At 32.4% G+C, this 25,856-nt stretch overlaps 3 protein-coding genes across 3 annotated transcripts; 2 read left to right on the top strand and 1 right to left on the bottom strand.

Annotated features, from left to right (window-relative positions):
* Positions 1-4,421: 4,421 nt before the first annotated feature.
* On the bottom strand, positions 4,422-6,351 carry LOC123693935 (malate dehydrogenase, cytoplasmic). Its single transcript, XM_045639206.1, has 2 exons — positions 6,066-6,351; positions 4,422-5,617 (listed from the first exon to the last, which is right to left on the bottom strand). Exons 1-2 carry the CDS (start codon positions 6,066-6,068, stop codon positions 4,628-4,630), a joined length of 993 nt encoding a protein of 330 aa, XP_045495162.1. The 5' UTR covers positions 6,069-6,351; the 3' UTR covers positions 4,422-4,627.
* A 2,139-nt stretch (positions 6,352-8,490) lies between these two features.
* Positions 8,491-14,553, top strand: LOC123693620 (leucine-rich PPR motif-containing protein, mitochondrial). The gene is made up of 9 exons (XM_045638804.1): positions 8,491-8,765; positions 8,853-9,040; positions 9,315-9,513; positions 9,726-10,044; positions 10,122-11,672; positions 11,766-12,002; positions 12,440-12,586; positions 12,711-13,416; positions 13,680-14,553. The coding sequence occupies exons 1-9, from the start codon at positions 8,632-8,634 to the stop codon at positions 14,108-14,110; spliced, it is 3,912 nt and encodes a 1,303-aa protein (XP_045494760.1). The 5' UTR covers positions 8,491-8,631; the 3' UTR covers positions 14,111-14,553.
* Positions 14,554-15,204: 651 nt separating this feature from the next.
* Positions 15,205-24,206, top strand: LOC123693653. Its single transcript, XM_045638838.1, has 16 exons — positions 15,205-15,438; positions 15,513-15,640; positions 15,849-15,897; positions 16,039-16,141; positions 16,459-16,536; positions 17,435-17,669; positions 17,982-18,023; positions 18,097-18,151; positions 18,627-18,729; positions 19,307-19,432; positions 19,841-20,005; positions 20,318-20,545; positions 20,834-20,915; positions 21,623-21,857; positions 23,197-23,351; positions 23,928-24,206. The coding sequence occupies exons 1-16, from the start codon at positions 15,308-15,310 to the stop codon at positions 24,020-24,022; spliced, it is 2,010 nt and encodes a 669-aa protein (XP_045494794.1). The 5' UTR covers positions 15,205-15,307; the 3' UTR covers positions 24,023-24,206.
* The last annotated feature ends 1,650 nt before the right edge of the window (positions 24,207-25,856 follow it).

Genomic DNA, 25,856 nt, shown 5'->3' on the forward strand with positions numbered 1-25,856 from the left:
GTAAGGCAATTTGTAAGGACGCTAGTGTGTGTGAAGAATTGTACTGCCAGGAACACAGAACAGTAAGAACATAATAGAAGTGCGATGTGGGCGTGGCCCACGTGTCACTAGTAAGGTAAGATCACCCTAAGAGCAATTAACCTATAGAGTACTTGTATCGAGCGTATACAATTTACATATATTTGTTTCTCTCTATCTAAAGAAAACGTCGTATGAAAGAATGAGACAGCTATAGACAACAAGCTACGTTTCAACATAGTCATGGCACCATTTTTACTATAGGTACGTATTTAGATAGATAGAAGGTGATAGTGATGGGATGTGCTTCAATCGATAAAATCGTGAATGTATTTTGCATTTACGGTTTCGTGAAATAATAAATAATAAAAAAACAAAACTTATAATTTATTTCAGTTGAATACATTATTTGTTTAATCCTACGTATATAATAAATGCGAAATTGTGTGAGAAGGGATGTTACTCTTTCACTGCGGAACCGATTACAATGAAATTTTGTACATACACACATAGGTTAGGTTTTATCCCGGAAATCCCACGTGAACGGGAACTGTGCAGAATTTTCTTTAAAAACGCGGGCGGAAAGTTAGTACATTATAAAAGAAATTTTAAAACTTGAAATGTAATTTAAAATAAAGAAGGAAATGATGATAAAGTTAAAGGAGTGAGGAGAAAGGCACAGTCAGCATGAAGGAATCATGCAGCATTTTAACAAGTTAATAAAAGGACAGTCTTAATGAAAACATTTTCCTAACATCCTACTAATAAATCGAAAGTTTGTGAGGATGGATGTTTGTTACTCTTTCACGCGAATACTACTAAACCGATTACAATGAAATTTGGAAAAATTACTTTTGATCCCGTAAATCCAACAGGAATGGGAACTATGCGGGTTTTTCTTTGAAAACGCATGTATATTAAGTATGTATTTCAATAGTAGTTTCTCATCTATGAGAACTGTCATTTAATCAACCGTTTAATTTTCACATAGTTACACATTTAAAGTAGGTAACTTATGTGTAAAAAATTTCAAAATAAAAATTCACTCTCTTTAATCAAATGTATTTATTATCTACAGGAATAAAAAAAAACGTAAGCGTAAGATTGCACAATTCTTCTAGAGTATCCATCTTGATAACAAGTAGGCTCGAAATGCAGTGAACACAATATTGCAAATTGTGGCGGCGTCCAATCAACTCATGTCTCACGTTTTATACCCATTTTTTATTTAGCTCTGGAAATCTAAAACAAAATGAATTTATTAATAATCTGAAAGAGAAATTAATAAACAACAAACGAAAACTAAAACACATAGTGCAAATAAAACAACCACGTGGAATGTTTTATTTTCCTGCGGTAAAAAATTTACATCTATTATTTGCAACAACAACTACATATAAATCTGATTTATGAAACAAAATAAATAAATCTACGTTAATATGAAATAGATTTTTTGTCATAAATCGATAATATACGCTAGATGTGTTACAACACTACGGTGGTAAACAAAATGCCAAACGTGATATTATTGTGACATTTTTTAAAAATTATTTCATTATTTTATATTCCACAACCCCATAAAGTGGGTAAATGTTACAGTTACAACATAAAATTACAAAAAAGCGCTTGATAAAACCTTCAAATAGGTTTAAAACATAAATATTTATCAATTTGCTGAAAATCACTTACCGATGGAAAGATATTTTTACATTGTTTTTATCCAAAACTCCCATTCGACTAGTGATAGCCGGTTGCTAAACATACAATAGTTATTTTAGCACACTGACAAATAAAAAGAAACACTGTACACTTTATATTTTCTAAATATTTCGTTAAAAACACTTGACGCACTGAGCCCACCAGCTGGTTGGAAAACAAACTGACTGCCGGCGCGCTACGTTTGAAGACAGTGCAGATACTCTATCGCTATCTCAATCTGGCTTATGCTGTTATTGACTAAGAGTAAGTAGATTAGAAAATATGTATTTTGTTCTGTCTTAATATAAGAACTCTATAGGTTAATTGCTCTTAGAGATCACCTAACTCGCTCTCAGTTGTGCGCAGAAAAATATTCGAGTCGGTTGTCAACTGTCAAACCTTATTTCCATATTTATTCATTATTTAGAGCGTGTTGTTCGGTATTAGAGTGGAAAAATGATAGCAGACGAAATAATATCAGCAATCGAGGCATTTCATACCATCGGTAAGTCTTATTTTAATTTATTTTAAATATATTTTATGTTACAACTTCGCTTGTCGTAATTTGTCAAAAATTTATAATAATATTAAGTCAAAATGAACCTTAATCCAAAAGAAATAAGTACTAATATAGATTGAACAGCAAACAAGACTTTCTGGAATATTATTGAAATAAAATAAACAAACGAATGTCGGATTAGTGATGCATGTGGCGCATATCGACAGTATCGATACTTTAGAAAAGACAAACATTTTAAATATTAAATTTTATTCTATTTTTCCTTAGCTTTCATTTGTCCTATTTATTTATAGATTTTCGAAAGAGCCTAATTTAAAAGAGAAATGGATAATAAATGCAACGTGACGAGTTAACTGGATGCCGAACAGCAATAAGCAGTCTAACAAAGGCCACCGATACATCAAACCTACGGCAGTTCCAAGATTTAAAATAATGCATATTTTCTGTTTGTTTTGTAAATATAGATTTATACTATTCTATTCCGTTTTTTATTTAAATATAATAATATGAAAAGACGTACTTAGTAGTAATAAACATACTCCAAAATGTGACACATTATCCTGTACTCATATAATAGAAAGAAAAAAAATGCACAAAAATATATTTATTTGTGAATTATCGATAACAAGGCTGACATCCCTTAGAGCATAGCATCAGGTTAATGTCAAGTTAATGTCATTAATTTAGAGTGACACAAATTTCAACCTTATCTTTATGTGTAGAGGTTCAAAGTTATATGTATTGAAAACCAACGCCATCTGTTGTGGAATAGCTGAATGTTTTCGAATTTGGAATTTCTGAGCAAAGAGAAACAAAACAGCTAATATACCTAGGGATGTTATACTAAAATAAACCGTAACTTGGTTCGTTAGGGTACATATTGAAATGCTGAATTTATAACCTAAGTCAGTTTTTACTCAAATTAAGCTGTCCAATCAAAGGCATAGTTTACTTGTAGTGTACTGTATAACTATCGGTTTAAATGTGTGGGTTTGGCGACACTGGTTTTCATACTAATGATGACATTATAGCACTTCTATTATGTTCTTACTGTTCTGTGGCATGGAATTATGATATATATTTATATTTAATTTTATAAGAGGTTTCAAATATTCTGAATCAGTCGTTATTGTAGTGGTCATTTATAAATAATTGATATTTAACTAAATCATGTCTTATAACCATGAAAATAAAATGTTATTAGTTTTTATTTGTTATTAAAGTCGAAATCTCTTTTACTAGCGGCAACAATTAATAATTTTGTAAGTCTATTTCGTTCAGTATCTCATATAAACAAAAATCATTAAATTTCAAATCGATAAAAATCGATTGCGATATTTGATCGAATAAAGGGATGATTGTGTTTACATAGAGTCAATCCCTAGCCTAGATCTCCGCCCCGCGCACGCCGCCTCATGCCACCATTTCGTTCCTAAAAAACGTTCGTGCGCAGCCTTCTGCGCGAACTTCAGGCCCGCCAAGTTACGTTGGCCGTATTGTATCTTTGGTCTTCCCATGAAGAATGAGTAAAGGTTAGGTACTCTATTGAAGTTGGTACCAACATCAAAATTACCTACTGTAGGCACTTTACAATAATTGACTTCGATTAAACCTTATATTTAAAAACCTATTGAACTACGTAGGTAGGATAGGTAGGTACCTAATTGAATTATTGTACTTAGTAAATCCAATTCATTTATTAGAATAATTTACTTAGATAAAAATTTTGAGAATAACATGGAATTATTTACTCTACGGTAATTGAGATTAACTAATAAAGTAATAATCACCTATAATATAATTTTTGATGTAACGAAAGAGGTTAAATACTCACTTATTTTCTATTGATTAACATTGTAATAATTTTTGTTGTTGGTAATTAACGTAACCTCTAACCTAAAAGTATAGCATATTATAGACTGCTATATCTTATTTAATTTACGTCATAATTTCGAAAAAATATCGATCTACTAAATATTAATTGTTTATTATATGACGTAATTCATTATCACAACACTCAAGGCAAGCGTGATAAGTTTTTTCTGATTTCAGATAACCACTTAACCTGTGTATGGGGATATTTATCACAAAATAATGATTATTACTTACATAATAGCAGTTAATGAGTTCGCTTTTGTATGTAATAACAATAAGTAAAAATATTTTCAATTAATAAATAAAATGGTAAAATGTGAATGACATTTATTAGTCTCTAGATAACATAATATATTGATATCTTAATTCCTACTAAATGTTTTATAACAATTAAATACAGCAGATAAGTTTTGTGAGATTACAAATAAACTGAAACTTGTAAAAACGTAACAATTTTATTGCCATTAATATCAACAAAATCTCTTTAAATTCTCCCTATGACTAATCTTATGATATCTACTTGCATACTTCCAAGGCATCGGTCTTTTCCTCATCTAACTCCTTTCCAGTCACATCAAGCATCTTACGGACAAAGTCTGAGATTGTGAGTCCCTCCACAATCTTCCATTTTCCATTGCTGACTGTGACAGGGAAGGAGAACACAACATCACGGGGTGTTCCATATGATCCATCAGAAACAACACCCATACTGACCCAACGGTCACCAGTGCCCAAGAACCAATCCCTCATATGGTCTGATGCAGCTTTAGCTGCAGACAAAGCAGATGACATCTTCCTGGCTGCAATCACTGCAGCGCCACGTTTCTGTACTGTTGATACAAATGCACTCTTCAAAAACTCATCATCATTGATAGCTGCTGGGACTGACTTTTCAACACCACCAATGTTGACAACAGCATTTGACGCATCCGGAAATTGTGTGGAAGAGTGGTTACCCCAAATAATAACATTCTTCACATCTTGTACTCTTACACCCAATTTAGCAGCCAATTGAGCCTGGGCACGGTTTTGATCGAGACGAGTCATAGCAGTGAAGTTTTCTTTAGGAATGGATGGTGCATATTTGGAACAAATCAAAGCATTCGTGTTCGCTGGGTTACCAACAACCAGCACTTTAACATCTTTACGGGCAACTTTGTCTAAAGCTTGTCCCTGTTCTTTGAAAATGCGTACATTGGCAGACAGAAGGTCCTTTCTCTCCATACCCTCTTTCCTTGGCATAGCGCCTACTAAAAATGCAGCAGCTACATCCTTAAATGCTTCTTCAGGATTAGCAGTAGGAAGAACTCCAACAAGGAGTGGCAGAGCACAATCGGCTAACTCCATGACAACACCTTCAAGTACACCCATCATTGGGGCGATATCAAGAAGGTGAAGAAAGACTGGTTGTTCAGGTCCGAAAACAGCACCTGATGCAATTTGATAAAGAAGAGAGTAGGCAATTTGTCCTGCTGCCCCAGTGACAACAACTTTAATTGGTGCAGCCTGAAAATAAAAACATAAAAAAACATTATTTCTGCTTAAAAATAGTTTAGGTAGTTAACTCAATAAGATTCTTAAATAGAAAATTTTGAATGTTACCATAGTTTCAGCCAAAACAACAGGTTCCGAAGTTCTAGATTTGCTACTACCGCAACACAAAAAGGACATTCTAAAGGCAATATTGAGTAATTACTGAGCATTTTAGTGATAAAACATTATCAACATAATATCTATTGATAATCGTTTTCAATTACTAAAACTGGTTAATATCAGTCAACAGTAGAGCATCGAAATCCAAAGTTCATGACAATACCTAATTTTGGACTAGTATCTATCACAGTATTACAATATTATTTAGTAGGTATTTCTATACATATAATTATAAATATTCCAAAAAAGTATGTACTAAGGTCAAGTGAATGTCACTGGAGTTAAGAAAATTAATACATACCATTTTAATATTTTTGATCTCTTCTTGGCGAAAAATAGAAATCAATGTTGAATCCCGTAGATACAGGAAATTATCTGCCGGCAGATCACGATAAAATGTCGAACCGGTTATACGTTTGGCTCAGTTCGACGTATTGTAGACTTCAAACTCTGCAAAGTGCGAATCCACTATCGCAAAGTCATAAAATATACATGTCAATTTGCGTCAACAATTTATCAAAGCAATTTAAAACTAATAATATTGTAATAAAAATAGATTTTCAATGGCGTATTCCAGTCGTTATCATCGCCGAAACCGATGCTTGAAACGGAGGAATTTTATAAAAAAAGATAAGATGTAAATTGTAAAAGGTGTTGCCAATACACAAAAATAGATTTTAATACAAAAAAAAAGTACTTTTGTAATATTACCGGTACTTGCTCTGTGTTGAGTAGATTACAATACTATAACTATAAAATTTTAAATTAATATACAATAATAGTACTAGCTTTCCGCCAGCGGCTTCGCCCGCGTAGTTAAAGAAAAACCCGCATAGTTCTCGTTCCTGTGGGATTTCCGGGGTATGTATTTGAAGTAAAATATCCATGCAGTACTTTTTGAGATTAGCCCGGACATACATACAGACAAAAATTCAAAAAACTAGGTATATTTTTGGCTTCAGAATCTATTGTAGATCACGCCCCAAGAATTCTTCTAAAAAAAAAATATTCAATGTACAGTTTTGACTTTCCTACGATTTTTTTATAATATTATGTATCTTTATTATGATCCATACTTAATATTATAAATGCGAAAGCACAGACTAATAATAATATACTACGTATGCGAAAGTAATCTGTCTGTCTGTCTGTTACGCAATCACGCCTAAACTACTGAACCAATTTGCATGAAATTTGGTATGGAGATATTTTGATACCCGAGAAAGGACATAGGCTACCTTATATTGCGAAATATGTACCACGGGCGAAGCCGGGGCGGACCACTAGTAGATATATATTTGAGACTAGACTGCGAAATATTGTAACACAATTATAAATTAGATTCAATATTTTAGAATTTACGAAAAGGAAGCTGCTTTCAAATTCAAACTGAATATTAAAAGATTTAAAAAATACGACAGGTATAAAATAATAATACCATAACTTTAGGTGAGTATAAAATTTAAGTTTTAAAATTAGTTAAATTTAAATGTTTAATTTTAATTTTCAGATTATTTTTTTATAAAAAATCCTTTTATAAAAAATGCGCTCCTCGCGAAGTTGAACGAGTGTGTACTGCCGCGATAACTAAGAATGCAGTAATCGCAAAATGGCGGTTTTGAGATAAACGCGGGAAAGACATTTTTACATATTTGAGGAAGATGTTTATATTTTATAGCCCTTGAAATCTATCAATAAAATTGGAAAAAATACAAGCTTTACAAAGATAATTATCTTATATTTCATAAATTAGTATATCCATTAATAATGCGTATTATTGCGTTGAGGTTTAGCATCAGGCCATGTGAAAATCACAGGACACTAAGTCTAAATACAGTACTTGCGCTCATTACTGCATTATGTTCTAGCGCATGTTGATTACTGCGTTATTTTTTAGTATTTGATACAGGTTTTTAATGTCCGGGGCTAAGTAGATGTACACATAATATCTTCTCACTTTTACACAGATTAAAAAAAAATGCTCTACGGTTGAAACCTACTGCGGGGATATTACAATTAAACAATTTGTAGAAGAAAATTAAGTTTTATTAAGACAACATTTATTTTAACATCAGTTAAACTGACATGTACATGACTTAAAAAACAAACAGCGCGCAGGAGCAGCACACGTGCCGCACGTCTCACTTCACCGAACGACGACGACGCAGAGATTTGCTTCAACAAAACGCAGCACTGTATCGTACGGTTACGATCTCGCGAACTTTTACCTGTGCTTTTACTACACACAAATGCAGTAATGTGGAGAACTGCGTTTTGACGTAGCAATTGGTCTACAGATACTAGAATAAAATGCTACAGTAATGGCTATTACTGCACTTTGTTTTAGGGTATCTTAACAAGAACTGCATTATTTTTAGCACATGTTTAATACGGCGCTTTTCTTATCATTGATATAGTTTTCATGTAAGTACTGCAAAAATCGTTAGCTAAAAACATACTTCCGGGTACTTTTTTTATGAAATTATTTTTTTTTCATGTTAATAAACCCCTTGGGATCCCATTTCTTGCAAAAAGTAAAAATCCCAAAAATGTCGATTACTGCATTCTTTGTTATCAGGGCAGTCAGTAGTGTAGCACCGCGGACTTCAGTCAACTTCGGCCGAGTACTTCGCCGAGGAACTTCGCGAGTAGTGTGGAGGAGGCATAAGAATTTACTTACTTTCTAGTCTATGCCTAAGTCTATGTTCATTCCATAAGTCATATGTGACATAATAGATATAACCTCAAATTGAAAAATTTTTATCTCCTTTTTGCAGGAGTTTTTAAGTATAAGTTAAGATAAACGAGTTTACATAACATAATTATTAAATATTTTAATGATTGTTCAGTAAATAGGTTGCCTAAAAATGTCCTCTTTACTACGGTCGACCAAATTTGTGCGGTATTTCACTGGTGCGGCAAGAACCCTTATACTTAACTCCGCTAAAACAGCAGAAGCAAATTCTCTGATCAATCCAAAATCGATATGTGCTTCTAACAGGTATGTACTGAAACAACATGCTTATTATAGCATTTAGTTTCAAGAATTAGTCTTGTGGTTGTAAGAGCTAACATTTTCATATTTTAGTATCATTTTACGAGATTATGCTACATCGAAGAAAACAGAAAATCTTGAGCCTTTACTCCAAAGGCTAGATTCTGAAGTTAGAAGATATGGACGGATATCAAAAAAAGATATTGACGAAGTATTTGATGAGATTCGAGCGAAAAATGATATTACGAGTTCCCAATCATTGCTAGTGATTAGGTGTTGTGGTAAGTAGTATATATAAGTTTTCCTATTCAAGTGGTCTACTTTGTAGATAATGCAAATTTAAACAGACCTGAATACTATCAGACAAATACTACTAAATAAGCATAGAAGTTTGGCAGAGTGGATGGATGGAAGCTTCTTGTTGTTCATCTATACAAAAATGACAGTTCAGATCTGGATGAAATTGCGTGGAAGAGTGATATCGACATATTATAAAGTGAAGTCATGATTTCATGAAAAATGTAATAAATATTATCAATCTTATTTTTTATAAAGGTGAACTGGTTCCTGAAGAACTTCCTGAGCAAAGAACTCTCTTGGTTCAAAAGATATGGAATGTATTAACAGAGAGGGGTGTCCCTATGGATGTCTCACATTACAATGCACTCCTACGGGTCTATTTGGAGAATGAACACCCCTTCTCGCCTGCTAAATTTCTAGAAGAAATGGAAAAGAAGGGCTTGCAACCCAATAGGTAATTATGAGAACTAAAATTGTTGTTATAATAGAATGCAAGTCATTTTGTATTTGCTATAATGAATGTGTTATAATTATTGTTAATAAATATTTCTTTATTTAAATTTCCAGATAGAATCTCATTAAATTCCATTTAGTATATGTAAATCTGATTGAAGTCCATTCCTTCACATATCTTTGTATGCTCACTATGTTTACCTATAATTTCAGAGTAACGTACCAAAGATTAATGTGGCGTTATTGCCTAGAAGGTGATGTTGAAGGTGCAACTAGGGTTCTTGAGAAAATGAGAGAACTTAATATGCCAGTTTCTGAACCTGTTCTCAATGCGTTAGTCATGGGCCATGCCTTCCATGGTGATACTGATGGGGCTAAGGCTGTGTTGGAAACTATGTCGGGTGCGGGCCTCACACCCTCTAACCGTACCTACACATTATTAGCATGTGGTTATGCAAAACAAGGTGACATAGAAAATGTCAAAAAAGTGATTGCACTCGCAGAAGACAAAGAATCTATGTTGTCTGATAAGGTAAGCCATATATTGTTTAAAGTATGTGTTAGTAAACTATGTAAAAATCAAAATAACTTATTTTTTATATATTCCAGGATCTGTTAGAAATTATTGAACATATGGCAGTTGGTGGCCACGATGACAAGGTAGAGGAAATATTCCCACATTTACATAAAAGTATTGGTTATAATCAGGAAGTCTGTCACCTAATTTTCAAGCTGTTAAATAGAGGTTGTGATAGTACTGCAAAAAAAGTCATGAAAACAATGCCTAAATCCTCTAATGTTGATGAGACCATGTTTAAAGGGGCTTTCTATGTAAAACATCTAGTAAAATTAAACAGACCGGCTGATTCTATTATTGCATCATGTAAAGAATTACAAGAAGAAGGTTTGGTTCCGAGAGCTGTTTATATTGCAGCTGAAATGTCACTACAGCTTGGACATGCAGAAGTTGCACAGAAGTTATTAAAGGAACTAAAAGCAGAAGGCTTTGAACTTCGACAACACTTCTACTGGCCTCTTCTAGTAAAAAAGGGCAAAGAGGGAGATGAGGAAGGGCTATTACAAATCTTACGTGATATGACAAGTGAAAACATTACCCCCAGTGGCGAAACACTCAGAGACTATGTCATCCCATACCTTATGAAGAATGATAATCCACAAAATGTCATTTTGAAACTACAAATTGCTAATATACCAGTTTTCCATGGTGCCAGAAATTTGATTGTAGAATTATTGCGACTTGGCCGAATAAAGGAGGCGGCAAATGTGGCACTACAGTATCAACCCAGGGGAGGGTTCTCAATTGTAGCACAACCGCTTACCAATGCCTTGAGTAAAACAAAAGACATTGACTCCTTTATAAAAATTCTTCATGTTATTAGTAACAACCCACAATTTCAAGCAGAGGAAGATTCTGCAGCAGATGTTTCACCTGTTAATGATTTAAGTGGTGAAGTGGGACGTGTCATTAAAAATGCAGTCAAATATTTAAAGGAACCATCCCTGACTGAAAAGCTTTTGCAATCTGTGCTTGAAAAAGGACTTCGCATTAGTGTCCAATCTGCAGAAGAGATAGAGCAGTACCTAGGCAATGAAATGACCACAAATATTTCGCAAATTTTGTCCAAACTTACATCTCCTGATCTTGAATATGCTCCGTTAACATCAAAGAAAATGGGTATTAATACTAAATTAACATCAGAAAAAATAGAAAGTTTAATAACCAAGAACAAAGAAAAAGGAAACAATATTACAAAGCTGCAGAAGCAGTTACTTCTGGCTTATATAGATGAAAATAAAATTGAAAGGTTGGATCAGTACCTTGAAGAATTGAAGGCTTCTAATTTTGAATTAACTATGGCAACTCTAACCAGGCTTTATGAGTTTTATGCAGAAAATGGAGATGTTGTAAAGGCTAAAAATATTGGAGAATTAATTAAGGAAAAGGATCCCAATTTCGTAATAAATAGATACAAAAAGGTGTTGATTGCAACTGCACTAATCAAACAGAATAAATATGATGAGGCTTTACAATTTCTTAAAGATGAAAAGCCAGAAGATGATGTCAGCTCAAACTTTGTCTTGAATGCAAAATGCTGGCAAATGTTAAACACATTAGCTGAAGAAAAGGATGTGACAAAGGTATTTTCTTTTGTTATATTTTATAGTCTCTCTCTTTTAAGTAATATTAATTGTTTAAAAGTATATTGTTCTAAATTAATTAATATATTTCAGGTAAAAGAACTTACAGAAACACTGATTAAATACAACTATGTTGCACCATCAAATGTATTACTAGGACCAAGTATTAAAGTGCACATCTTAAGAGATGATCTTGAAGGAGCGCTGAGTGAATTTGAAAATTGTTGCAATCAATATAGAAGCACTCCATGGAAGGGAGAGTTGATGAAAACTCTTATACTGAAGGAAGATGCTAATAAACTGCAATGGCTTGCTGATTTAAGTACACAGGTAAAATAATGTACAATTCAATAATTCTTTATTTGGAACAAAAAAAGTGTTAGTTAACTTATATTACGATGAACACCGTAAACATTTAAAATATGTAGCTGCCCACGCCCACTTAATTTAATTTATCTATTTATACAAATTGCTTATTATATGGCAACTAGATTTTTGCTTATCATAAAAAAATTCCGTGGGAGTGCTATATCGATTATTATATTTTGCATAGTTCAGTCCTTAACTTTAATACAACGTCAATACAAACCTAGCTGCTTGTCCCCGGTTCATCCAGATTGATCTGGAATTAAAACATAAAAATCATTTTATGTTCACGCACCTCCCCAGTTGTATTTAGAGTAAAAAAAAATATTCTTTTTATCGTTAGCCTAGCTACTTCTTATTCATTGTATTTTCTCAGTCTTAATTATTTTATCTGTCAACAGATCCACGGTGAAATAAATATTCTGCACGATTTGGTATTAGCATTTGTCGAATGTGGACGATTGAGACAAGCGCGCCGCATATTAGAAACGCCCGGTCTTCTGACACGCCAAAGAAGACTTAATGAAGCTTGTGAGAGATATGTAGAGGTAATTATAAAAAAAAAATCTTGAAGGTACACCTTAACATAATGTGTTTTTATAATTTAACTCCACTTGTATCAGGATATACTTTCGATCCTCTTATTAATTTATATATTTTTCTCATTAACAGGAAGGCAAATCGGAATATCTTGAGGGATTATTGGAAGCTACAAAAGACTTATCAATTGTTGATCGGTCAAATATATTCTATCATTTACTCATAACATACTGCAAGGCAGATGAAACTGAAAAAGCTCTGGGCTTGTGGACCATATTACAAGAAGAGGGTGAAATTCCCACTGACGATTTCCTAGTTTATCTCGGAAATCATCTCCAATCAAAGAATGTGGAAGTTCCATTTATCATACCTCAACAAAATAATGTCCAAAAAACCAAAAAAGAAAGCTCTGTAAAGAAAGTAGTTGAGCCTGTGAAGCCCTCAAAAAAACAAGTGACAGAAGACATAGAAAAATTAGTGCAATCTGGTTTATATACACAGGCTATGGATCAAACCATTAATTCAATTCAGAGTGGTTCAACGCCTAAGTATACAGTCTTGAAATATCTGCTAAAAAACCTAGCTTTAGAAGGAAACGTGGAACAGATTGAAAGATTGGGGAAATATATTGACAACTCGATGCATAAACTTATCAGTTATGACGACAAATTAACTCAAGCCATTTTCCATAAAGGATCAGGAGAACAGCACCTAGAGAAGTTGCTAGTTGCAGCTAAAGCAGCAAATAATGAAGAAGACTTGAAACAGGTTTTAGTTAGATTCCCTAGAAGCACAACACTGGCAGAAGCTGTAAAAAGCCCAGTGTTAGCTGAAAAATGTAAGTTATATGTTTTCTATAATAATCTTGATTTCCATAAACAAATGTATAAACCTTAATGTTTAAGGATATTATAATAAGTACAGAATATCTAAATCAATGTAATTCTTATAATTGGTTGTGTATTCCATGTCTAATAAAATTATAAAAAAATATAATGTCTACTTAAATAAATGAACCTGAAAATGGCAGTGCTATTCTATAAAAACAAAGACTTTTTTTCATAACCAGAAATTTTATAGTATGATAATATTTATTTACAGGTCAAACAATTGCCGACATTGCAGCAAGTAAAGGTATATATTTACCAGCAAACTTATTGTGGATGGAATATTTACTAGCTGGAAAGACGACAGAAGCACAAATGTTTTGGGATAAATATTTAAAGAACTCTGAAGTGGTAGTTTTCAGAAGATTGCTTCAAGAGAGCCATTTACAACGTAATCCTAAACAAATTCAAGATTTAATTCACTACTTAAAAACTAACACCAAATTGCCACTCTCAACTGTTGGGAATGCCTATTCAAGATTAATTAATTTACACATAGTCGAAAATAAAATTGATGAAGCAAAAACAGTATTAGATGATGCATACAAATTTGGTATAACCAATGAGCATTTGAATAAAACAACCTTGCAAAGACTTCAGCAGGCCTTTGAAGCAAATGGAAAACCGTTTGAGTATTCCTTATAAATTGGTCAGAGTGACATTGTTTGTAAATCACCTAATTTGTTTGCAGTAAAACTTTAAATCATAATGGTTGTAATTACAAATGAATTGAAATAAGGCATTTATACATCTGTAAGGGCTAAATGAATGTTATTTCAAAGGAAACTATTGATACCTGGATATTTTTTTTCATTTGGAGTACAAAAATTACATTAATTTTTATTTAAAGAAAATCCATTCTGATAACATAATTAAATAATAATCCCTCTCAAAATTGTCACACACTTTTTTAGACCAACTTGTATGAATAGATCATCTCATATGAATGTTTACAATTAAATGTAAATATCATGTCTCACCACACCAAATATCTGGTTATTTCTATATTTTACCCATTGTTAATATAGTTTTAATTTTAATCCATGTAGAATTTAATTTAGTTTTAATAAAAAAATAAATTATATGTATTTTAGTCTTTTTTTGCAATCCCTGAAATACAAAACAAATTAGCAAGCTAATAGAGAAATTTAAATATTATATCCAATTTCTATGATTATTCTGATACAAGAGATAAATCTAACGAACCACATTAGAATATGTGATTTTTACTTACCTGCCGAGGACCGTACTTGTACTCTGTAGTGCTGTAGACCAATCTGTAGACGTACAGTTTGTGGAAGTTGACACTTGACGTGTTTTCTATATTATTATCTGTTTATGGAGTAGGTAAATTACTAATCTGTGATTTATGGCGGGAAAACAATTTCCTCTTTCGCGCCATTTTCATAAGTGCTGCCATTTTATTTTGGTTTGTACTATTTTCAGAAACATAATATGCAGTGAGACGTTAGAATACCTAATAATATAGTTCAATAATAACTTTTTATTTGATAGTATCAATTAACTAAAGTATTTTTTAGTATGCCTTGCTCCGTTAACAATAAAACTTTGACGGTGGTTCCTTGATGTTAACCGTACCTGTTATTTTAATTCGATTTTTCGGGTAATTTACACTTACGATACTGGCAATAGTTTTTTAATTTTTTGTCAATAATCATTAATCACAAATAATTTCAATTTTCAGTTTGAATTTTAGATGGAGACTAGAGTTGACTAGAGTTGTATTCGTTTGTGAAATTAGTTCTTTTAGATAATTTTGTTTTTACTTAATTCTATTTCTCTCTAATTATTTAAAGTTGTCCCATATGAATTGTTTTGAATATGTTTTATCCTGTGGAATCTCTGAGACGAGGAGGTAGATTTTATTTATGTTGGGTCGCCGATTCTTGGCCACTTCGTTTTGCCGCTATCAGACAACGCCAGCTCTGGTCTCAAGATATTAGAGAAATATGGTAAGAATAATATATTCCATTACATATGATATGATAAAGCACAACTATCTTTACTTTTTATTGAACCATTTCAGTCAAGATTTACTAGAAGTCATAGTACAGGAGTCTGGCCGTCCCTCGAACAGATTTTCCCTTCGTTTAAGTTCCCAACTTCTGCGAGGTTTAGTCCGCCTATATCAAAGAAAAGTAACTGATTTAGCAGGTCAGTATTAATATTTTAAACATTATTTCAAACAGTTTCTTTAAAATAAATCAGAGACTAGAGATTCACAAAATTGTTATTGGGCTATTGTTTATCATTAATATCAAAATTTGTATGTAATGTTTTGTTTCATTTATGAATTTGATCATGTTTATGTAATTTAATTAAGCAGTATGATTGTATATCTAACAGATACTATTTGTTGTAGGTGATCTTTGTATGATTAATGCACTTGCTATGAAATCTACTCACAAAAGGTAATATTTTCATTATGTACTCCATTGTGATTATTTTATATCATGGTGACATTAATAGTATGATATTTAAAAATTGTTAAATTATGTGTTTGTATGATATATGAATATATAAGGATTATATTTATAATATTACTTTTAAAGATCTCCCGATGAGCAAGGACCTCATGAAACGCGTCGTCATCAAATTCCTAGACTAGTTTTTGAGGAACAACCTGATGAAGAAAGAGTTTTAGAACTCATTCAGGTATATAAAATATTGTTTGTAAATAATTTAATATTCAATTTATGGAGATGCCCTCTATTCTCAAATAATTTATGTTGCATTGAATTGGATGAAATTACCTACATAATATCATTTTCACAACTCACATACATTTATACACATAAATACTTGATATTTACAATTAAAATGAATATAATATGTACAACTAAATTAAATCTGTGGCAGCATGCAGAAAAATATGTTTATGTACATATTTAGAATTTATTTGTAGAAAGGACACTCAAATGAATGTTATGATAATAAATTATATTTAATTTCATATTTAATATTAATTACAGAATAGTGGAAATATAGTTGCTCATGTTGAGGATATCACTCTTAGAGAGCCAACTTTACCTGAAAATAGACCCATTGATGTAAGTATTATCATTATTATCCTTTTTCACTTTTTTATACATTCCTATAAAATGACTAATTAAATAAAAGTCACCACAAAAATACTATCCTTGATTCACTTGACATCTAGTCAAAAGAAACAAAATCCATACCTACTATAATATTATAAATGCGAAAGTTACTCTGTCTGTCTGTCTGTTACTCAATCACGCCTAAACTACTGAACTAATTTGCATGAAATTTGGTATGGAGATATTTTGATACCCGAGAAAGGACATAGGCTACTTTTTTTGTGAAATATCTAGCACGGGCGAAGCCGGGGCGGTCCGCTAGTTATTTTATATTTGCATCTGTTGTAGCATAATATCTTAAACTCATCATTTGATAAACAAAGTAAATGATAAATTAAACATAATTAAATGTCCTTTGATGAAAAAAATGCCACAACTACATTAATTTGAATATCGCGCCATCTATCGTTTTTTTTAAACTGGGGTTGCTTTTATGCATTTCCAAATCTTTTAATTATATAACTCTACAACAGTAGTAACAGACAAACCTCCACTGTTTTCTGTCAAATATCCTTGAGAATCCACAAGGATTTATGGATCTATCACACTACCATTTTTAGTGTTTGGTTGGATTTTTTTTATTCATTTTAACTTTTTCAAGTGATCCAAAATCATTTAAAATGTATCTTCTAAATGAATTTGCACCTTCCAGTTTACCCAAAAACTACAATTTTTCATTTATCTTAGCACTAGCTGTGCCCCGCGGTTTTACCCGCACTGCTCCTCTCCTGTTGGTCGTAGCGTGATGATATATAGCCTTCCTGGATGATTTTTAAAATCAGACCATTAGTTCCTGAGATTAGCGCGCTCAAACTTTATAATATTAAATATAGATTTAATATTCCAGGACGGTTTCGGCGAGCTCCAACCGTACCAACAACTCATGGTAGTAACGGATCGAACACTGGAGATGATGTTAGCGCGCGACACGACCGCTGCGACCAGCGCGCTCGACATACAGCTGGACGTCTCGGACAAGTCGCACGATAAGTCGCGGCTGGTCGCACACGACGGCGCGGCTATGGAGCCGATATCGGAACGCGATTTGTCTGTGCTGGGGAAATGTATGACTTTGATCAATTGTTGAATGATTTTAAATTGATTAACCCATGTGCCATGCAGAATGTTAATATTTTGACAACATTCATAGAGCATCTCAATTTTACACTTTGAGTGAATATTGCGATGCCCTCAGCCCCCGGAATCACAGACACAATAGAAAATCTATTGTGTCGTGGCCCGATCGGGCCGCTCGGTGGTCAATGGGTTCGCAATGAAATTAAGAGGAGAAATGCATTATAATTATGTGTATTTAAATAAAATATTTATATATATAAAAAAAGCGTCTCTTGATTCTGACTTAATTTTTAAATCTGTTTTCTTTCAAATACTAGCAATGGGAGGAGAGCTGCGTACAGTCGGCGATTTTGATAAAGGTAATGAGATTTCCATATAAAGTAATTTTTTTTCTAAATCCATAATCCATACTCACATAACATTTTCCTACAGAAATATCTGAAATATCCGTAATCCCGCCTCCTGAATTGTCTGCTCCCCAAGAAACGTTAGTTTACGTTTTATAACATAATATTTTCCGTGTAACCAAAATACCTATCCCATTTTTATAGAAGTCCCTGTTTCCAAGGTAATGCTTGTATTTGTTTTCTATATTTTGTTTGGTGAGTACAGGTAACCATTACTTTTTTTATAATTATCGTGTAGATTTATTAATCTGAGGAAAGTATTTAAATACATATAATCAAATTGTTGAACATTTGTGCAAAATTGAATAAATATCATTAATCTATAAAAAAAATTACAATGAACACATCAAGACTAGAAAAATACATGACGTAATAGTGTAGTTATTAGGGATTTTAAACCCTCTGCTGCCATTTTTTTTTAATATAATTAAAAGTATGTAGACGTTAGAATATAAATAGACATAATAATATGTTATCTAGTTGAACAATGTACATAGATACTCAAATGAAAATGAAATCAAAAAATTAATTCTATTTTTATTTTTAATTCATTAGGCAAGCTGACGTTGGTAAAAATATGAATGTCGGAGAACCGATTACAGAACAAATACCACAGGAGCAAAGGCCAAACTTGTCCCTGGAGGAAATCGCTTTGGAAGTAATGATTTTAACGTACTCATTTAAAGACAAAAATATACAAATTTCATAATTTTTAAGAGTAGAAGCGTAGCGTGCCTTGGCGGGGCCCCGTATAAAAATTTGTTTGGGCCCTTAGGAAGGGTAAAGATTTGTCACAAAAGCGCACGTTGGGGGCCCCCTTGGCGCGGGGGCCCCGTATAATTGATACGGCAGATACGGCGGTAGCTACGCCCCTGAATTAAGAGTCTCAATAGTGTTCTGTTTGAAATATTAAACATAATTACTTCATACTATCCATTTAGTTAAATAATAGAAAATGTGGTATTTTCTTTTCGGTACAGAATTAAGTTTTTTTCATAATAAATAATAGATATAAATATTAAATACGCATACAAAAATAGTAAAAAATAACAGAGAAGTGAGAGACTGAAGCTCTTTTTTGTTTTTAGTTGCATACCTACAATTATTAATTTTATTGACTGTAGTTTGCAGTCTCAATTTTCTTACTACCCTCAATAAAACATGTTATTTCATAACAATATTGATTTCGTCTGAATCAAATAGTGATATTATAAAAAGATTTGCACCATTTCAAGGAATTGGAACGAGAACGATTGGCGAAGAAACGCAAGCCAACAAAACTAAAAATCGACAGAAAGAAGAAATTGAGTACTGATTATATAAGATCGCGTATAGCTGACAACAATGTGGAGATAAGTGAGGTACAGTTTTTTTGTTTATTTTATCTTTTTAGTACTTTAATAAAAGTTATTGTAGAATTTCCAAACTCTTATGAAAGTTCTTAAATTATCACAGTCGAAGATTCTTATTAGAAAAGTCTCTTTTCGATTGCAGCAACGTTTACTAATCGTTATAAAAACAAATTGAAAAAGTAATTTATGATAGCAAACACACTGCACCTACTTGAATTTTTCACGAAATAAAAACTAGCATATCCCATAATAAGATTAATTAAAACACGCAGTGTTATTCCAATTACAATCTTCAAAAGGCACATTCATAAGCATCAATTCAAAACGAAATCGGTACATACTCAACGAAATTTCAGTTTCTACAATATATTTATTATTAATATTAGTATATTTTATATCAATTTATATTATTACCAGGTAATGATATATGATGTTATCCATGTACCGGCAAATCAATTGTTAGAACGTCCAACTTGTGTGGGACATAAAGTGCGCTGTAATCTTGGACTCACTTTGAGGAGAATGTATCTGAGGAACTTGGGCCATGGGAAGAGGCATTTAGCCCCAGAGGTGGAAATTGAAGTAAGTTTAATGTTGATACATTTGAAAATTAAAAATAACTTCTTTTATGAGACAGTCTTGAAGATTTTTACATATTAATGCATGATATAGCCAGTGTTATAGAAAGAGTTGGGTAATATTATGTAAGAATGTATTTTCGTCTCGATTATTCTTTATCATCTTATGGTTTTTACTTACTTAGTAAGGCATTATGCTTATGAAAGTGAAAAAAAAATCGTACCATAAAGCAGTTCTAAAAATGCATTGTATGTATGTAATGTTTAAGTATTACTGTATTATTCGTATTTTGAAAAAATATAAATTTGATTACAGGAACCTCTGGCTCGGCGAATAACTAGAAATTCGGCTTTAGAAAAAATAAATGAAGAGATAGAACCCATACATGTTGAACCGCCAATTTTACAGCCACCAGAAATTATTCCAGATATAAATATAAAAGATGCTACAGTTGTAGAACATATGGATATAACTGACTTGCCGACGCAAAGGATTCGCACTTTAACACAGACGGATATACAAACTGAAGATATGGTGTCTCCTGTAAGTTTATAATATGTGGGAAAGCTGTGCTCCACTCCTGTTGGTCTTAGCGTGATGATATATCGACTATAGCCTTCTTCGATAAATGCTGTCTAATACCGTAGTTCCCGAGATTAGCACGCTCAAACAAACAAACTCTTCAGCTTTATAATATTAGTATAGATAATATAGTGTCTGAATTTGTATGATTGCTATAAAATGACTTGTTATTAATAAATATGTAATTTAAATATGTAATTCAAAAATTATTATTCATAGTTTTACTTTTATAAACATTTTTGTTTCTAGCCCAAAAGAATGCGTACAGGCCAACAGAATGTGAAGGGGTCGTTTAAAAAGAGTAAAAAAATTCAAATGGAAGAAGATTTAGGTATGTAAATGGAAAGATTAGAATTAGCATTAATTCTTCCAGGTACTTACTAGAATACAAAGTACTTATATGCGCTTCTTGTGCATTCAAAAAAATTGCGTTTTAGTTTTAACTGGGTAACTTTATTTATAACTAGCTTTCCGCCGGCGGCTCCGCCCGCGGTTTCAAAGAAAAACTCGCATAGTTCCCGTTCCCGTGGAATTTCCGGGATAAAACCTATCCTATATTACTCGTGGACAATGTAGCTTTCGAATGGTGAAAGAATTTTTAAAATCGGTCCAATAGTTTATGAGCCTATTCATTACAAACAAACAAAGTTTTCCTCTTTATAATATTAGTGTAGATTTATAACACAACCAATGTGCTGTTATAATTCAATGAAACAAGTAATAACTGCGTTAAAAACAACCGACTTCAAACTTGAACTTGCAAAATTCACAAATACCTACAGACAAAAATGCTCATAAAATAAAAACTACTGGGCCTATCCGAATAAAATTTTTATGGGACCAATTCGACACCATCTCGCATCGAACAAAAAAAGAATCACGTAAATCGGTTCAGAAACCTCGGAGTAATCGGTGTACATACATAAAAAAAAAAACATACCGGCCGAATTGATAACCTCCTCCTTTTTTTTGAAGTCGGTTAAAAATATCAAATATCTTTTCTTCAGTGTCCGTATCGTAACTTTATTTACCTTCCAGATACCAACAAAGAGAACGTACCTACAGCTGAGCGAATAGAGTCTCTTCTACAGGAAGCCGGTTTAGCCGATATGCAGGACAAGCCGTACACGCAGACAAACATACAAACGCAAGCAAACACACGGGTGACTCGTAAAGACACGAGCGATAGTGAGACGCAGCTCGGCAGTTTAGATAGAACTAAAGTGTCGCTTGGAGAGTCTGTACGGACTACGGACACGGGACGATTTATACGGTTCGTTTTAAAAGATTCTTAAAGAATTGAGAATAATTTATATTAATTTACAATGCACTATTTTCTACAATTTTAGAGTAAACAAGTTGCAATATGAACTGATGGACGAAAATATGAATTAGGAATGTCTAAAATTAAATGATAGTTTTGAGTTAATTACCATATTCAGTTTTTCTTATTATCAGCGTAGGAACTTTGAATGAATACCTATATCTAAAGGATATTTTGTTAAATTTGCGACACAGGCTCGTGAGAGTTTTAGTCGTGACAAAGGATCACATAAAAAATATGAATTAAATCGATGGAATCATTTTCAAGTAATGTCGCGAAGAAGCGATACAGGAATTGATTTCATTTAACACATACTTAAATATGCATTACCAGCCTGAAGTACCGAAAAAGTAATTATTTTGTAAATTTTTCAATAATATTCATAAAGTTTTAATTGTTATCTTCCTCGCCTTAATTAAAAATAATTCAAACTCAAACATTTATTTATTCAATTAGACTTCCTATAAAAGCACTTTTGAAACGTCAGAACAGTTTTTTTTACATTTACCACCGATTCCGAAAGCAGTATCTATGAAGAAGAATCGGCAAGAAACTCCATAGTTGCTCTTTTAAAATCATGTCAATATTACAATTTAATTTAACATAGTAATATGTAACTACATTATATATTATGTTGGTATCTCAACCAATTTTTTGTTGTTAATCATCTCAATAGATGATGCGTGGTGTTTCCCTTAGACACATAAAACTGAAAGAATACATTGAGATACTATTACTACGTACGTAGTAATTAGCTCAATGAAAGAATCGAATAAATTCGATCGCTCGGGCGGGTCACGAGTGGCCGAGTTGGTCAAGCATCCGCCCCGGTTTGGCGCGAAAGGATCTTGGTTCGAGTCCCGCCTCGTGATCGAATTTTTTCTATTCTTTTAAAATTTTAATTTATATATGTAAACGGAAATGTATGTAATCCGTCATTGTATAAAATTCCTAGGAAATTTATGTAATTCCTAAAATCGCACGGAAACGTCTGAAATAAATTATTTACACATTGCCTAGGAAATCTATACATTTCCTAAATAGCAATCGGAAATGTAAAACATCTAAGATATTGGAAGGTACGCGGGACGAGGGGTATGTATGTCGCAGTCGGATTGTATAATCCGCCGTATTACAAACGGCCGGCATTTTGTAATATACCGAAAATTCGTAAGCAGAAATTTTTGGTTTGGATAAGGGGGTGGGTTAGGTTGGGTTCGTGTTTTTTAAAACTACACAGAAATAGGAGCTCCACGAAGAACTGTACTGTAATAAAGTAACATTCCAGGGACGAATGGGGCACGCAAGGCACAATGACCAAAGTGTACCAATGCATACGACGCAACCTCCACCCGCTCTCAGTACAGCGGCTGCTGGACCACGGACCCGTGCTATCGGGACACACGAGGGCTATAGCCGCTAAGTGCTTCTATTCTTTGCTTAGTGAGTATCTATACTAATATTATAAAGCTGAAGAGTTTGTTTGTTTGAACGCGCTAATCTCTAGAACTACTGGTCCGATTTGAAAAATTATTTCGGTGTTGGATAGTCCATTTATCGAGGAAACCTATATTATATCATCACGCTAAGACCAACAGAAGCGAAGCCACGCGGGTGAAACCGCGGAACGCAGCTAGGAGAAAATAATGCTTGCTTGACTCTGGTTATGGTTTTCATACGGGAATCGAATTCAGGGTCGCCATGATGGTTGTTAATTGTTATACTCTTTATTCTAAATTTTGTTATAAGAAGAAATTTTTAATTTGTTTTGTTTATACTACTATCCTACATCCTATTAATATTATAAACGCTAGTTGTTCACTATGTATGTGTGTTATTCTTTCACACAAAAACAGTGACTGATACTATAAGAAATTTACTAGAGTGATACTTTATTATATTATGCCTTATTAGCAGAATTAAGTAGTCTATGACTACTTAATTCACTTTTTAATTTGAAATTGTAGACGTTATATGAACACGAAAAACAAATTATAATTTATTATATCTTTGTTTCAGAGCTAAAACAACACCAGTTTATCAGCATTTCTAAAGATCCGGTAACTTTAGAAATTATAGACATTACTTTAGGACCCAGACTGCAAAAAGCATAATTTTTATTGTTTTCTAGAATTTTGTTTAAATACATGTATTTTATAGTATTCGCTTATTTGTTTTGTCCTAATATTATTATTACTAATTTGTTGATTATTATTTTGGTTGTTTAATTTTATATAAGTTGTTTTCATTTGTTACATTTGAAAATACCTTAAGTAGATTTTTATAATATTCTTGAGAATAGTGTTTAGTTTTTTGTAATAAATATGAATATTCTAATTTTTATTATTTTCTAGAATTTTGTTTAAATACATGTATTTTATAGTTATTTGCTTATTTGTTTTGTCTTTATGTTATTACTAATTTGTTGATTATTATTTTGTTTGTATGTTTAATTTTGTATAAGTTAAGTAAGTTTGTTACCATTTGAAAATACTTGTCGATTTTTATAATATTCTTATGAATAGTGTTTAGTTTATTATAATAAATGTTTGAAATATGAATATTCTATTATTTCATTTGCCTATCATTTAGAACCTTGCGTGTGCTATTGAGATATAATTATAATAATTAAATAACATAATATCTCCTTTAAAATGACATGAAAAAATATGTCTATCGCCACTACACACATTTGACATTTAACTTGCTAACGCTACACCAGCTGCTAAAGCAAAATTACCAATCTTCTATTATAGTCCTTTCCACCTAAGATGATTTCTGTGACACATCGATTTTTGACACGTGTAGAGATGTCTGTACTGAAATTGTATCAATTGTTTCCGATAATCGATAATATTTTATATGGAAACGAAATCGATTTGAATAAAGTACCAAAATTAGTTTTTTCGGCATTTCGCCAACAATTAACTAAGGAAACTTAGCAAACAACAGCAACAAAAAGTCAACAATAACAATTAGTAACAATAACAGAATACCACGTAAAGTATCAATATAAAAATGCAACTTGTATACAAGGCTGACGCACTCGTACAGACGATTGACTCGATTGACAAACGATCACAAGATGGGCGCCGATTTTATGATTTTCCAACTCTATGATTTTTCAACGATCCATTTCATGTACAAGAATTGCGTAGGTATTATATTTGTGTGTTATTTTATTTTATTTTTCATTATATTTAACTAAACAATACTGTTTTTGATTTATAAGCTTAGGATGTTTCATTTTTATATTTTTGGCAATAATGCCGCCATAAAAGAAAAATATTATGCACTAAAATTATTTTGGCGTTTTAAACATAAAATACGTAATTCGGAACACGATGAAGTGTCACAGGAATCATCATAGCTGAAAAGGACTATAGATGATACGTGCAATATTCGAGACCAAAATATCTAAAAAATAAAATATATATCAAACTAGATGTTATTTCCGAGGATCCTATTTGATCAGAAACATAAAATATTAAAATTGACTCGATTAAAAAAATCACGAAGTTACTTCTAATTTTCACACTTTAATTATGCTTTAAATTGTCAGAATTTAACAAAATTTAAATACCAGTAGTTTAAATAGCAGCTTTCAATTGGTAAAAATCATAAAAATCAGTGAAACGTTCTAGGGAAACAAAACCAAAAAATAGTTGAATTGAAATCTTCCTCCTTTTATGAATTATTTCTAAAAACCATTCTAAATGCAATGATATCATTTTTTTTATTTGTACGAACGTTTATGGGCTACTCAAGTGTGCATTCTCTATTATAAATACACAACACGTGCAGAAGCCACTAACATACAATATCATTGGCAAATCTCTTATTAGTTTCGGAAGGATACTGTATCTGTGGTCGCGGGGACCGCGCACTGCGCGCTGGGGTAGAACTTGCACACGCCGTGTACTAATGCGTTCAGGGTTTCGCATCGCA

The sequence above is a fragment of the Colias croceus genome, chromosome 8 (assembly GCF_905220415.1).
Source record: "Colias croceus chromosome 8, ilColCroc2.1".
Classification (NCBI taxonomy): domain Eukaryota; kingdom Metazoa; phylum Arthropoda; class Insecta; order Lepidoptera; family Pieridae; genus Colias; species Colias croceus.